This window comes from Cyanistes caeruleus, chromosome 2, assembly GCF_971803275.1.
Source record: "Cyanistes caeruleus chromosome 2, bCyaCae1.hap1.1, whole genome shotgun sequence".
NCBI classification, from domain to species: Eukaryota; Metazoa; Chordata; class Aves; order Passeriformes; family Paridae; genus Cyanistes; species Cyanistes caeruleus.
The window spans coordinates 15,544,338-15,558,862 of NC_141702.1; the positions used below are offsets into that span (position 1 = coordinate 15,544,338).

Below are 14,525 nucleotides of genomic sequence, written 5' to 3' on the forward strand. Positions count from 1 at the left end.
GATGGTACCCAGAGGAGCATTAAGGCAGGCACACAACTACTCATTTTACAGAAGGAGAATTGCTGCAACATCCCATCACAGTGATTTTTTCAAGAGCATCTGATTCTGCAGGAGGCTCGAGACTCCAGTTCTTACTGTGGAACCCAAGGAAAATGCAAGGTTTTATTTGGTTGGCACAGGCATCTCTTTTCAAGCAACTCTCGATGATACAAGTGTGGTCTTCTACAGCTCTAATTAGGAATAGCAAGCAAAATCTAACGCTACATTCCATGTATTCCATGAATTACTCTGTATTTGAGGTATTGTACAAACAACCCTGGAAAGCACAAACCCATTCCAGTGCAGCCTTTTTCTAGCCCACTCTTTTTCTGTTTCTTTGTAATGGAGATGGTACAGAATTCAATACATTAATTTTCCATAGCATGTCGAAATCTCCACTTATACTTAAATCCCATATTGTCAACCTAGTTTGCATAGGAAAAAGAAACAGGAGTACCACCTTTCAATTCCCATGCACAAGAATGAATCTCACTTGTGAAGCCATCAAATACTGACTTCAGTTTACATAAGAGTTTCATTTGTCTTTTTCATACAATTCTAAGCCTACATAGGAACTCTTCATATGTATATAAAGACATAGTACATATACACACAAAACATGTGGAAGCAAAGCAGTCTGCACAAGGAAGAATGCCAGTAGATCTTTCCAAACCCAAGCATACGCAAATTCAATCAGTTAAATGTTTTGGGGTGTTCTGTTTTGTTTTTTCACTATGGTAGGTGTCCAGTTGTCCAGCTGCCAGGTTTTGCTTAGGCTGCTGGAGTATACTGGCAGTCAGTCCCCTCTGAATCTCAAACACCAAAATAGTACAGCTGGAGATTGGCCCACATTTCATCACTTTCCACAAGGTCCACATTTGCTGCCTTTATATTAACAATACTCCTGGAATAATGCCTGGTCCTAATGTCTGATCCAAAATACTGCCCAGAAGAAACATATTTTACCTTGTACTTAGATTCTCTTTTTTTCTATTAAATTTCACATCAAAGAAGCTTTTTCCTAGGAGAGAAAAGAGAATCAATAAAAATATCTGATGTCCTCTGAAGAGCAGGAATTGATATCAGAGATGTTAACTTCCGCCAGTGTCTGTGACAGCTGTTGGGTGGGTAAGAGAAATTACCAGGATATACATTAAATCATCAGGATGTATTTTAGAACCAGAATATAAAAAAACCTGGGAATTTGACATCAGGTTCAATTCTTCTTTTTTAGGTTTTTTTGGTTTGTTTGTTTTTTTTTTACTGTAGCCATAAGTTTTACCAAACAATTGCACTGATGAAAATTTGATAGCAAATAAACAAAGCCAAAAAATGGATTCTTTAAGCTTAAAAGGAAGTACATTGCTCTGTGGCATTCACACATATTTATAAATGTGATCAAGCAGAAGAGAATGTGTTTCTCCATTATACATTGCAAGGTCTTTTCAGGCCAAATTTTGTCAAATGTGCTCAGTAAAACCTGAAGCCACAGACCTGTTAACATTGATGCTAACAGAACAGTCTAAATTACAAAAAGTGATTAAGGATGAGTTTTAAAACTGCATCTTGCTTCCATTTAAAGCAGTGTCACAGCTCTTGTTCTCTGAACAGGGCTGATATGCTTGTGAAAGTATGAACCATCTTGTCAGAGAGTATCCACAGATGTCTGTAAAGGTGAGAAAGGCATGTGTGAAACTACTCAAGAAATCATAAAGTTAAGTGGTTTATATTCATCATCCTGCTGTGAAACACTAAAAATCTCTGGAAATTTCCTGAATGGCTTTGCCATTGACATCTGGTGAATCTTAAATATGTGTGTCCAGTTGTAAGACAGTAATAAGCTTGAAATACGGAAAGGTGTTTTGTGTTCCTCTTAAGATCCCTAATAGGACAAAAGCACACCTGTCAGATGGCAGAAGTATCTTCATTATTTATACATAAACATGTGCCACCTTTCCTAAAAACTGGAAAGGAAGAGATGGAAGACTGGCAGCACCATCTCCTGGCAGATAAAAGAAATAGGGACCACTTTGTGTCAGAATGTAGGGCCAAGTAATTTCTTTGTGGATTTTAAAAGGGCTGTAGCAGGAAGGAACTTCACAAGAGTATATTCCCTCCCATGGGAGATTAACTCTGATATGCTTCAGGGAAGAAAACCATTATGTGTTATTATAATTACAGAGAACATATGCTCACAATAATGAAGAACAAATTCAGGTTGCTTCTGCCTTTAAAAAGCTCTCTCATGTTGGTATCTTCTTTCCTTTGTGATGCAGTAATAGCAGATTTCCAAACTAGCACAGCAGGTAAGTCAGTCCAGTTGCAGCATATTTGTGTAGTTCTGGAAGACCACAGAAGTGACTCAAACTTAGAAAATATTGGAATATGTATATTTCAAGAGTAGTAGCCAAATTTCTGTCTTGCTGAGTAGGTAGGGGAAGTGTTGGGAAATGTACTATAAACTCCTGGATCACTAATGTGGAGTGCTATTTTACATATTTTGAAAGTGACAATAGGCCAAATAGTGCTAAGTAAGGGTGAGGCCTTCAAAGTAATGAAACGCTGTATGGGAAAGAAAAACATCCATGGAGATAAAAGAGGAGACCAAGTCAGATGACTTGGTGAAAGACAGACATGGAAGGGAACAGAGGAGAAAAAAGAAGTACAGAAGAGAGGAATTACAGAAACCTCTGAACTGGTATACCACAGGAGTCCAGATCTCATTTATCAGCAAGAGGGAGAAGACAACTTCAGCAATCAGGCCAAAGTATACTAGTCTTCTCCTTCTTATCTCTTTCAGACATGTTCTTGCTGTTAGATCCCCTGTTCCATGGTATGAAATAAAACCCTCCTTGTGTGACATAAACACAGATGATGTTCTGCTGTTGGGTTTTTCTTCTGTGTTTTGGAGGTTATTTCAATTTGAAAAACTCCCAGGTGCTTTTAAAGGGTTTTTTTTTTTTACTTTCTGCAAATGATCATGGAAGTAGAAGAGATTTATGAAGTTATTCATTCCATCCTCTTCCCAAAGTATGAACACTTCCTATAAGTCACTGCACATCCCAGGACTTTGCCTAGCATAGATTCATAGCCACATGTAATATGGGTTTCAATAATTCCCATGGGAAAATATGCAGTTTTATGAAACCTGCTTCTCCCACATGGGTGGGGAGGAGCTCTGCTTATCTCTTTAGCTCAGAACCAAGATCAGGACTTTTTCCTCAGGGGATCATTTACTCTTAAAACATTCACAAAACAAAGGTAATCCACCATCTTCCTCCAGGGCATGCCACAGAATCCACCTTCCTTTCCAAACAAACTACTAAACAGTGTATTTTATGAATCACTCTGGGTAGTGGATTTACCTCTTTTGCTCTTAAAGGAACCCTTCTTGTGAACAGGGTCAGTTACCCAGCTAGCTGCCACTCCACATCTCCAGCTTTTATTATTAACACAGGGAAATACATTCACTGCCTGTATATATTAAATTATTTTGTTTCTTTTTTTTTTATTCAGTGTGCTGTACTTGTACTATTCTTCACCAACACACTACATGCTGTTTCCCATTAAGTTCTAATCATATCCTATGTATTTAGCATATCCTTGTTTAGTTCCTACTCATGTTAATAAAATGGCTCAAATTCCTTACTGTGAGAAGGAAAGAATGCAGTAATACTGAGTGTTAACACACTCCAAAAGTGGTCTTGTACTGGACAAAGATGATATATTTGTATAGACAAATTAAGATTTTTAAAAGAAAAACCACACTCAGGCCATTAAGCTAACCTACTGATACCAAATCAATTATTGTTATTAATGTGGAATAAACAATATTGCTATATCAGTGACAATTTTCATAATAACTATATACTGTTATGTTTTTATTAAATAGCAATAGTCTAAACACTTTAATCTCCAACAACTCCACGACTCCATTGTGATGGGCTCTCTCAAAACCAAAATCACAGTTCCATAACCCTAAAAATATTTACAGGTAATCAACTTTTATTATTAAAGTGTCCTTGTGAGATAAGAAATAAATGGAAGACAAAAACCTAGTCAGTGGGAAAATTAAAATGATAAGAGAAAAAGAAACCTGGCTTTCTGTATCTTCCTTCACATATCACAAAATAGTGAGAAATAGGGTAGTCCATCCATCGATAAAAAATATTAATCTGTACTGGGACCTCTGAAGTCCAATACGTGATCTGGAAATTGGGATAAATAGTTCACAGACAGAACAACGCCATTCCAAAAAGTTCCATCTAAACTTGATTCTAAGACTTGTAGAAAGAGCCTGCAATATTAAATCATGTCTGATAAAATGACGAATGAAAATTGGTGTTTATAAATGTTATATGTAACATTCACCAAATACTTACAATGATGAGCACTTGTTTAGTTGTTAATCTGAAAAGACATCTTAGAAAGCTGGTGAAGTATCATCTACCTGAAACTCCAACTCTGTACTCAGTAGAGGTCAAGAATTATGGAAAGTCACTAGAATAAAGACATGGGTAGAGGAAAAATAGTTATTTCGTACTTCAGAATGGCTGTACTATATCAAAAAAACCCATAAAACCATAAAACCCATAACCCAAAAGCCAGAAAGAGGTTCAGATTAAGCACAAACATGGATTAATCATACAGAAGGGAACGCTAACCAAAATAAGAAAAAACAACAACCAAACCTGTAACTAGAGGGTTATGGTAGATTTCATGAATGATATCAAAGGAAAGAGTTAGAAAATGCATAAAACCCAATAATAAATAATTTTCAAGAGGATCTGAAATAATCTAAGTGTACCAAGTATCAAAAGCTGAAACCCACCAATCAAACTGGCTGCAAAACCAGTACTAATAGATGATAAAGCCATGGTGGAAAACCTCAAAGAACCTCCTGAGTCTATGTTCCTCTGCTGGAACACTTAATCACTGGCCTTAAATCTGATCTGTTTCAAATGGAGGTGCTGACTTATAAAGTTCATTACACAAGACAGTGACAAATTCCCAACAGATACTGTTCACCCAGGAAACTCAGGGATTCAGTAATTCTTACAGTTCAGTGAAATTCCAACTATGGTACCTTGCTTAAAACTTTCTTGGCATCTAAGTGGATTGTATCAAATGTTACATTATTTTCTTTCAATTGTTTCTAAGAGAAGGCTGGAGAACTAGTAACCATTAAAAGTGGCACCTATTCTGCACAGACTAGTACAACTATAATTACTGCATGTGTGGGGAGATGTGATTTACCAGGGGAAGGTCAACAAGGGTTTTGTCAACATTGCTCTTGCCAAGAGAAGTCTTGCCTTAAACTCAGATTGAAGTAATTTGAATGTGTCAACAGGCACATCGATAAGAGGGATTGCAGAAATAGTTTGCTGAGATTCCTGAAAGGCTTTCAAGACTTTCCTGCTAAAGGTTCTAAAGGAGACTAAACAACCACAGGATAGGAGAGAAGATCCCAGCATGGATTGAAATGAAGTTAAAAGACTATGGTCAGTTTTTACAATGCAAAGAAGTCACTATTGCACCTTTGCATCTCTGTGCTTATTCATAAATAATCTCAGTAAGGAGTGACAAGACAAAGATTGCTGAAGATACAGTGTTATTCATGAAAGAAGAGACAGGGTGCGGCTGAGAATTGCAGAAAGACCTTCCTCTATTCAGGGTTCATACATCCCTGCTTACGCTCCAGCATATGGGGGATACATTTGCTCTAGCACAGGACTCAACAGGGACCCCCAAACACTTCTAAAGCCTCACTCAGACCCTCTGTGTCTATCTGGAATAGCACTGGACACCCTCTCCAGTGGGCAACTGAATAGAGTCCTCAGTGCTCGGCAGGAAAGACAGATGATCATGAAGACAGACAGAGGTACAGCCATGCACACGGGAAAAAAAACAGTCCTACATCATGTGTGGAATAATGCTGTCTGAACTGACCACTACATGTCAGGAGATGTGAGAGCTGGGAAGTTTAATGTTATTTGTAGGACAATGCCAGCTCAGTGGAAATCAACAGCACACTGAATATTAGAAATATTCAGAAGCAATACTGAAAACAAGGCAGAGAATATTGTTATGCCACTTTATAAATCTACTATATGCCACTGTCATGAACAACATAAGCAGTTCCAGTCCCACCATCACAAAGAGGAATAACAGAAATGGTAAAGTTCATAGAATAGCAACAAACACTTCCTCGGAAAGAAGGAGATTTCACTTGGACTTATCAGTCTTGAAAGAGAAGCCTTACCAGACTGGAAGGGGATTTCATCGAGGCTCTGAAGAAGTAACTGGCATAGAGAAGGCAAAATTGATGTACTGTCCTTTCCCAAGAAATAAGCAGGGCTGGGTCATCACATGGTATCACAAAATGGCAAGTTGAAAGCAAGGAAAGTGGCTATTCATACATACAGTGACATTGTGGAACTTCCAGCCACCAGATGACATGGATGCTACAAGTTTACAAGCAATAGGTCACAGAAATCAGAGAAATCACAGAAATCACAGCATGGATAATGTTGGAAGGGACCACAGTGGAGCATCTGGTCCAACTTCCCTGCTTAAGCAGGGCCATTCCAGAGCATATAGCACAGGATTGTATCCTAGTGGTTCTGGAATATCTCCAGTGAGGGAGACTCGACAGCTTCCCTGGACAATCTCTTCCAGTGCTCAGTCACTCCCATAGTAAAAAAATTCTTCCTCATGTTCAGGTGGCACTTCTGAGCATCAAATCAACTGAACAAATGTATGGAGGAGATATGGTAAGGGCTGCTAAGACACAACCTCTGATTTCAGGAGTCACCAGATGCAAATTCTTGAAAGTTCAAAGCAGACCCACTGGAAGTTTCTCCTGAAGTTTCATCTCTTGTAATCTTCTCATCTTTAGAGACAAGAACTGGGAAAGACAGTCTTGGTTTAAGTGATGTATCTGCCTTTATGGTGTTATGAAAAATTGAAAAGAGTAATTTTATTCATGCTTTTTAAGTATCTCAGGTTAACTAATGGGCAGCACAGCTTAAGAAGGATGGGAAATGGGGACATTTTTTCTCCATTTTTACCAAGTACATCACTTGCAATCATCTTTGCTGGAGGCATCTGCAAAAAGGTAACATATTTCACCTAATTCTGGAGAACATTAACCAGAGCACTACAGCACATCTGTAACACAAGTACATTTTCTGTGCTTTTATCTCAGTAGGGCATGCTCTTTGGGAACAGTTGAGTCATGGACCCATCACTTATTATTTGTACTAAGTGCCACAATCCTCACTTGTGCTAAGGAAACTACACAAAACCTTATAAAGTCAGTGAGTACAGTCACTCACGTGGGCTGGGGAGAAGCAGCAAACACAGCTGTGAGTAGCATCGCTGAGCATGCAAGATCTGAGAGCATCAGGATCCTGCCCACGCAGGTCCACACCCAGCACTGTCCCCAGAGAGGGGCTGCAGAGCCCACAGCCTTCTCCCTTTCCTGGGGTCTGTCCCCATCCTGGAAAGGCCGCGAGGGGGGCTGTGGTGAGGATGTCCCAGTTTTGCAAGTGCTCTCAGCAGGAAGAACAGAATTGCCAGCAGATAGAAGGAAGTGATCCTGCCCCTCTACTCATCCCTGGTGAGGTTCAGGTGAGGACACACCTGGACTGCTGTGTCCAGTTCTGGGCTCCTCAGTACAAGAGAGGCATAGAGTACCTGGAAAGGGTCCAGCTACAAAGATGATCAAGGGACTGAAGCACCTCTCCTCCTATGAGGAAAAGCTGAGAGAGTTGGGCTGTTCAGCCACAAGAGATGACTGAGAAGGGACCTCATCAATGTATTTCAGAATTTGGAGAGAGGATATCAATAGAATGGAGCCAGACTCCTCTTGGTGGTGCCAAGCAATAAGTCAAGATGCAACGGGCAGAAATAGATGCTCAGGAAGTTCCCCTTGAACACGAGGAAGAACGTTACCGTGCATGTGACCAAGCACTGGAACAGATTGTCCAGAGGCTGTGTTGTCTCCCTCGAGTATATTCAAGAACCGTCTGGATGAAATCCTGTGCCATGTGGTCCAGGGTGACCCTGCAGGAGCAGAGAGGCTGGGCCAGACACTCCATCGCGGCCCCTTACACGCTCCCCACCCCGCGGCTCCACGAAGGCAGCACCCGCCGCCTCACGCCCTCACAGACGAGCAGCACCTCCCTCCGCACCGCCCCCCGCTCAAGATGGCGGCCCCGCCCGCCCCACAATGCCCCGCGCGCAGCTGCCGCGCTTCCGGGTGCGGGCCCAGGAGGGCGGCGGGCCCGGCACGGCGGGCGGAGGGTGAAGCTGCCCCAAGCGGATGCGAACGAGCCGGCGCACAGTGCCGGAGGAGGTTGCGCCCGGACCATGAGGCTTCGACTGTGGCTGGTCCCGGCCCTGGTGCTGCTGTGGGGGCCGGGCGGGCTGGAGGCGCTGGGGCACCCGCAGCGCCCGCAGCGCTACGGTGAGGGCAGGGCGCGACCACGGCAACCGCGGAGGGGAGGGGAGGGAAGGGAGAAGGAGGGAGAGACCACTGCGACAGGACGGGGGGAGGCGCGGCACCCCCAGGTTCGCGGTGGGTGATGTGTGGGGCGGGCAGAGCTCCTCTTTTGCTGAAGGCATCGCTGATGTTTGGGGCTCCTGCTTTCTGCGGGGAGACACCATTGTCTTCACGCTCGAGGTCTGCTGAAGAGTTTTCCTCACAGGAGTTTGGGTTCTGTTAAGGCGGGATAATCCCAGAATAGGAAGGGACTGCAGTGGGTCGTTTGGTCCAGTCTCCATGCTCCTGAAGGGTCGTCCTGGATCACGTTCCACAGCATTGCATCCAGGCGGTTCTGGAATATCTCCAGTGAGAGAAGCTGCACAGCCTCACTGGGCAAAATCATATAAATGGCTTCCCTTCATAGTTCTGTTTGGAGAGTAACCAGAAAGCCCGAAGCCATTGGAGCTGAAAGTGACCTCTAAAAAAGCTTGACACAGAGGAGAACCGCTGCTTTATTTAACTTCTGTAAACAGTTTTGCATCTAAGCTTCTGCTTTGCAATTAACAAGTTGTAGACTTCTGTTTGATAAGCAAAAGCTTATCACTGAAATGGCAGATGGACTCTTGCAAGAGCAGTGTCCGTGTCTTGCCCTTAAGGCCCGTGTCTTACTTCTTGAATCCTTGTCTTTGCTCCATTTTTCCCCTTCTCTATACCATAGTTCCTCATCACAAGAGCAGCAAAATTTGTGTTTCCTTTAAAAGCTCTGTCTGGCCCCCACATGAAAACCCCTGTTTTGAAAAGCAATGGTACAAAAATGATTTTCTGATAAGTTCTGTTGCTTTCCTTAAGCCCGTTGCTATGCAGGGTGGGGATTCACATGTAATGATGCTGACATTCAAATCAACAACTGAACCATCTAAAGACAGTCTCCAAGCACATTTCCAGTGATTAATCAGCTGTATACTCACACAGAAATATTTGTCCTGTCTCCAGTCGGTGAGGCCAGCAGGGACTGCTCCAAGACACCTTTCTTAGATATCTCAGCACATTTCCTGACAGGTGTCCAGGCTGCACCTCTGCCCTCCTCTCCTGCACTTGAGGTGGATTTGTGGTTCTGTGCACACCTCAGCAGTTGGAGGTGTTGGAACCTGGGAAGGATGCAGGAACCTGGGAAGGATGGAGCTCAATGGTAGATGCTCCAGGAAGTGTGACATAAATCAAACACAGTGTGTCCTTTCAACATCAGGGAGGTCCTGAACAGCAGTTTCATTTTGGGCTGTTCATTTATGCCTTCTAAAGGACCTGTCTGTTAGGAGTTTGTGCAGTCTTTATTTGATGGCTTTTATCTTCTTGGCCCACATACCACTGTGCCTGGACTATGAGCTCTTCAATTTTATGAAATAGTGAATGGAGGAAAACCTCATTTCTTCTGTTTCTAAATGTTGGAAGAATTATTCATTTTCTTCACACTTTTAGTGACTTACCTATGCAATTTGTCTTGTTTGTACTATCTTTTGTTTTTTAAATGAGAAAATATTAGTCTATATAATAATTCTTGGTATGATGAAAGAGTCATGGCTTTATTGGTTACTTTTGTCTGTATATTTTGTGTTGGATTTTTATTTATTTGAGATGTATGGTCAGGGCTGCAGGACACCATTTGTAATACAAAGGCAGCATGAATTTATAATGATGAATGCTTTTGGTTTTGTTTCGTTTCTGAGTAGTTTTGGTCTTTAATAGTCACTTCAAGCTCTCTTTCTTTTTGTTTGCTTTTTTTGGTGGGGGTTTGAGGTGGTTCCGGGTTGGTTTGTTTGTTTTTGTTTTCTTTTGGGGTTTTTGGTTGGTTGGTTTGGGGTTTTTTGAGTGGTAATAATTGTACTGACATACTTTGCTGTGTACAGTGAGGAATTCTTTTCCTCATGTGTTATTTCACACATTCACACCTTGAATTTCATCACAGGTTTTGTTGTCCAGTAAACTGAATTTACAAAAGTATTTTGTGAGGAAGCTTGAAACAATCTTTGTGCGCTACATTAGCTGTTACTTTTATCCATACACTGCTCCCCTATACATATACTATACATGCTAATATATAGGAGGAACTACTTTCCTAGTATCTTATTCAGCCCCAGGTCTTGTAACTTACATGTACTTGTTATTGTTACCTGTTTGCCAGGTCAGGACATTGAATGTGTTTGTTGATTAGGCCTTTAGATGGTCCCTGGAGTGGAAATTGGTTTTTTCTGACCCCCTGCACTACACCAGTGGTACTGTCCCATACCACAGTTAGGAGCTGACCAGTTCTATTTTTGCAGTGCTTTGTAACTGTTGGGTTAATACATTCATATCCTGTTGATTTATTGGTAATTTTCTTGACTACTTATTGTAAAGCCTCTTTTCCTGAGTCTCGAACTTAGGTCTTTATATATATCCTATCATGACAAAAAGTTCTTTTTGGGGAACTTTTTAATCTCTGCAGTGAATACTAAGGTAAATTATTTGTACTGGCCTTTAGCATCCATTCTTTGGGCTGTAGTTGCAGCTTACTTGTTTTACAAGCTCTTTTGGTTATTTAGCTGTTTGGTTTCTTCTCATAAAATAAAAAATATTTCAAGTATTAGCTTTATGCCTTTTACAAGCTGCTTTTAAAAATACCTTTGTCTATTTTATTGTGGTTTTATGTTCTTCTTTTGTTGGAGTTCTGCTGTCCTCATCTTACAGCTTGGTTTTCTAAATATCTTTTTCTTCTAATAGTTTCAGTGTTATCATTTTGAAAGCTCTGTTTATCCACAGCTTAATTTTTGGGAACTGAAATTAGTTTTCTAATGAGCACTATCCTTAAGGAAGTTTAATGAATTAACATTTTGTGATTTCTATTGAGAACTTCTTGCTTATCACTCTTAATTCAGTTTTGCAAGGAGGAAAAAAGATTATACAGTGAAAAAAAGAATTCAGCAAAGAATAAGTGATAAAAAGATGTGGGTCATTTTCCAGCTTTTTTTGTCTGAAGTAATCTTAGGGTGTGGTACTCCAGGAGCCTAAACTGATCTAAAATGGGACTGCCACAATCTGACCTCAGCTTTCCAATCCCTTCCCCATTCCTGTGAGCACATTCATGGAATGTGAGCTGTCTGGAAGCTAATCTCTGGTTTTTGTTGTTTTGTTTTTTTTTTTAGTGGTTTGGGGTTTTTGTTTGCTTCGTTTTGGTTTATTTTCAGTAAAGGGTGTATTTTCTCTCTGTGAACTCCATTATTGTGGAGCAGCTCACAGTGTGACTGTCCAAGCACCTGCCCCGTGGTTTTTGGGGGGTGGAAGTTGTGTTCCAGGTGAGAGACGAAGGCAGAACAGTATCTACCTCAGTTTGTCTTTAGGTATACTTTTTTTTAATAATGTTGATGTTAGGGATTAGTTTCTAGAGAAGTGGGACTCTACTGCTCCATACAATGACTGATACTGTAGTTCAGCCCTCAAAAAATTAATGGCAACTCTTTCAGAATTTTAAATTTTTTCTCTTTGTTATCTCTGAAGATAAACTTATATAGCTATAAAATTTTTATGCTGTTTGATTTGGAGTTCAGAGATACCTGAATGGTAACAGAGCTTAATGTACTTGAAAAGAATAACAGTGCAAATATCCAGTTTGGGTGCTGAATAGGTGAACAGGTCACTGAATATATCTAAAAAACTGCCTGAATCTGTATTACAATACAGTGGTTCAAGTTGTGTGCTGACACACAGCAGGATCCAAGACTACCCCCAACAGAGTCCAGGTGTAAAACATATCTTACTCCACTGTTACCTCTTTTGAATGAGAACTTTTTGTCACAAGCTAGACAGGGAACTAAAATAAGATAGTTGTTCCTTTGCTGGGAAGAGGATATTTAAGTCATTCGCTGGGGGTCATTTTCTACCTGCCGGATTGCACTAATAAAATCTGAGGCAGGTACCCTGATTTTCACTAGTCTTTCCTCCACGCTGCAGAAATACTATGCAGAACTCAGAACAACTGTGTGAGCTGGAGAAATGACCTGTTAAAAATGGTTCGGTGCAAACCTACCTAATGCGCATCAGAAGACTCAGATTTAGAAGTTGTTGACTGAAAAAAACATCATAGTGGTGTTGATGAACAAACCAGGGGAATTAATTGATACAGAGGGCAGCATAATTTGATTTACAGTCAGTTTTGAATTCTTCACACTTGGTGTGACAAAATGCAGGAAGTCCAAAAGGCCAGGAATGTAACTTGCTGCCAAAGAGTTTAGGGATTGAAAGTTTAGCTCAGTGTCAAGAATGTGCAGTGAGATAATTAGTGACAAAAATCTTAATGCAAGATTAAATTTTATCCTGCTGGACTGAAGCTTCTGTTGGAGACTAAGGCAAGACTTAGGTGAGGGTCAAATGATTTGTTTCCCTGCCATGATCTGCCTTTTTTGTTACTGTTTCTTACCCATTTGGACATCCGTTGAAGCAAGATTACCGTTTTATATGGAGCTGGTTTTGCAGTTTGTCCCCAAAAGCTGAAGGATGAGTGTGTTTCTCACCATGCATCACATGGTGGAGAATTCAAGGATGCACAGTCCCACACCATGTAGTCCCTGCCCAGGATGTAGCAGGATTATTTCAAAATCATTGTGGGAATTTGTTGATGCAGTGTCTTTTGTCTCTGTATAAATGCCAGATGCTTGGTGTGGACATGGCCCTATTGAATGCAAGCTATCAGTATTATTTTGTGTTGTGGATTAGCAATCTTTTCCATTAAGTTACATAATGGCACGGTTTTCAAGTACTTTTCTCAGGTTTGTTTTCATTTGTTCATATGAATAGGTCAGTGTTTCCATTTCCAACTGAAAAAAGTGATTGAAGTGTAATTTCTGTGAAAAGTACTCATGGTCAACACGAAGAATGTCAATGTTACATTAAATTCTAATTAATAAGAATTACCTTTAACTATTGCAAGATTTTTGTAATGGGTGCGTAATCCAGTGCTCAGCATGAGTTTGGTTTATAGTAGTGCCGATTTGTTCTGACCTTTAAGCAGACAACAAGTAAAATTCCTGTTTGCATTTAAGATTTGGGGTGGTTTAATTTTCACCCCAGTAAAAACTGACAACATCACTGCTGTTGTACATTGCTGATAGCAGCAGTGATTCATCTCAGTTTCATGCTTCTGCCACTCTGGAGTTTTTGTGTGCATGTGCAGAAGCCCCAGCATGGATTTCTGCTCTGTGGCTGGAAGAGCCGAGTGAGGAAGCACAGCCAGCCATACTCTAACACTTTGGCACTCTGACTTTACTTTAGGAATTAATTGTGTGTTTAGTAGTCAGCAGAGATTTGTGTTTGGGATAGAAGTTTATATTTAATTTCCATTATAAGCAGGTTGTTCTCTGCCCCCTCCTCCCCCCCCACCCCAGCTTTTTTTTAAACTGTAGGAGTCCAAGTTTGCCTGTTTGCCAGACTGATGATAGGTCATGCTTTGCTGTTGAACCAAGAGCCAGGTTTCTTTAACAAGGAGCAATTTATCCTGCTGTCCTTTTCTGTGATCTTCATGTGCAGTACATGAACTTGCCTGTTTTGGGGATGTCCTGCAACCTTCTCAGTGTTTCTAATGGTTTTCCTGATGTCTTTCATTTTTGCAGATACATGTGATTGCACTGCCCATCTTTGTCACTCATGCCTTCCATCTCTTCATAATATCCATCCCTGTCTTCCTGTGCTGCCCTAATGTGTATTATTTGTACTTTTTTCCCCCTCCTTGATATTTGAATTTTTAACCTATGTAGGTGCATGGACTGGGAAGTGGGAAGGCAAGGGGACTCTATTATGAAGGGAGACACCTACAGATGCTACTCAGTAGATGTTGATCCACAATTATAGGTGTTAATATTAATTAACAATAGGTGTTAGACAAGAACACCTTTTTTCTCACCTTTTTGGGTTGTCACTGAAATAGTAAAATTCTGCCCCTCAGTACCTGTGATGTGCCTCAAAATTTGGA

General features: G+C 40.8%; 1 protein-coding gene and 1 long non-coding RNA gene across 5 annotated transcripts in view; one reads left to right on the forward strand and one right to left on the reverse strand.

Annotated features, from left to right (window-relative positions):
- LOC111925945 (uncharacterized) overlaps positions 1-8,251 on the reverse strand; it is a 25,246-nt gene extending 16,995 nt beyond the window's left edge. Inside the window, exons 1-6 of one of the 3 annotated variants that reach the window (XR_015282764.1) lie at positions 7,996-8,070; positions 6,463-6,946; positions 6,302-6,374; positions 4,422-4,539; positions 2,236-2,380; positions 1,006-1,060 (exon numbers count right to left, since the gene is read on the reverse strand). This is a non-coding gene — a long non-coding RNA (uncharacterized LOC111925945). Of the gene's footprint in view, positions 1-1,005; positions 1,061-2,235; positions 2,381-4,421; positions 4,540-6,301; positions 6,375-6,462; positions 6,947-7,995; positions 8,107-8,165 lie in introns of those variants that run through there. The other 2 variants (XR_015282763.1, XR_015282762.1) reach the window with 2 other exon arrangements.
- The window catches only part of ADAM17 (ADAM metallopeptidase domain 17), a 35,457-nt gene continuing 29,005 nt past the window's right edge, over positions 8,074-14,525 (forward strand). The window contains exon 1 of one of the 2 annotated variants that reach the window (XM_023922584.2): positions 8,074-8,509. In XM_023922584.2, coding sequence (XP_023778352.2) covers positions 8,074-8,509 — 436 coding nt within the window. Of the gene's footprint in view, positions 8,510-8,582; positions 8,726-14,525 lie in introns of those variants that run through there. The other variant, XM_086875901.1, reaches the window with a different exon arrangement.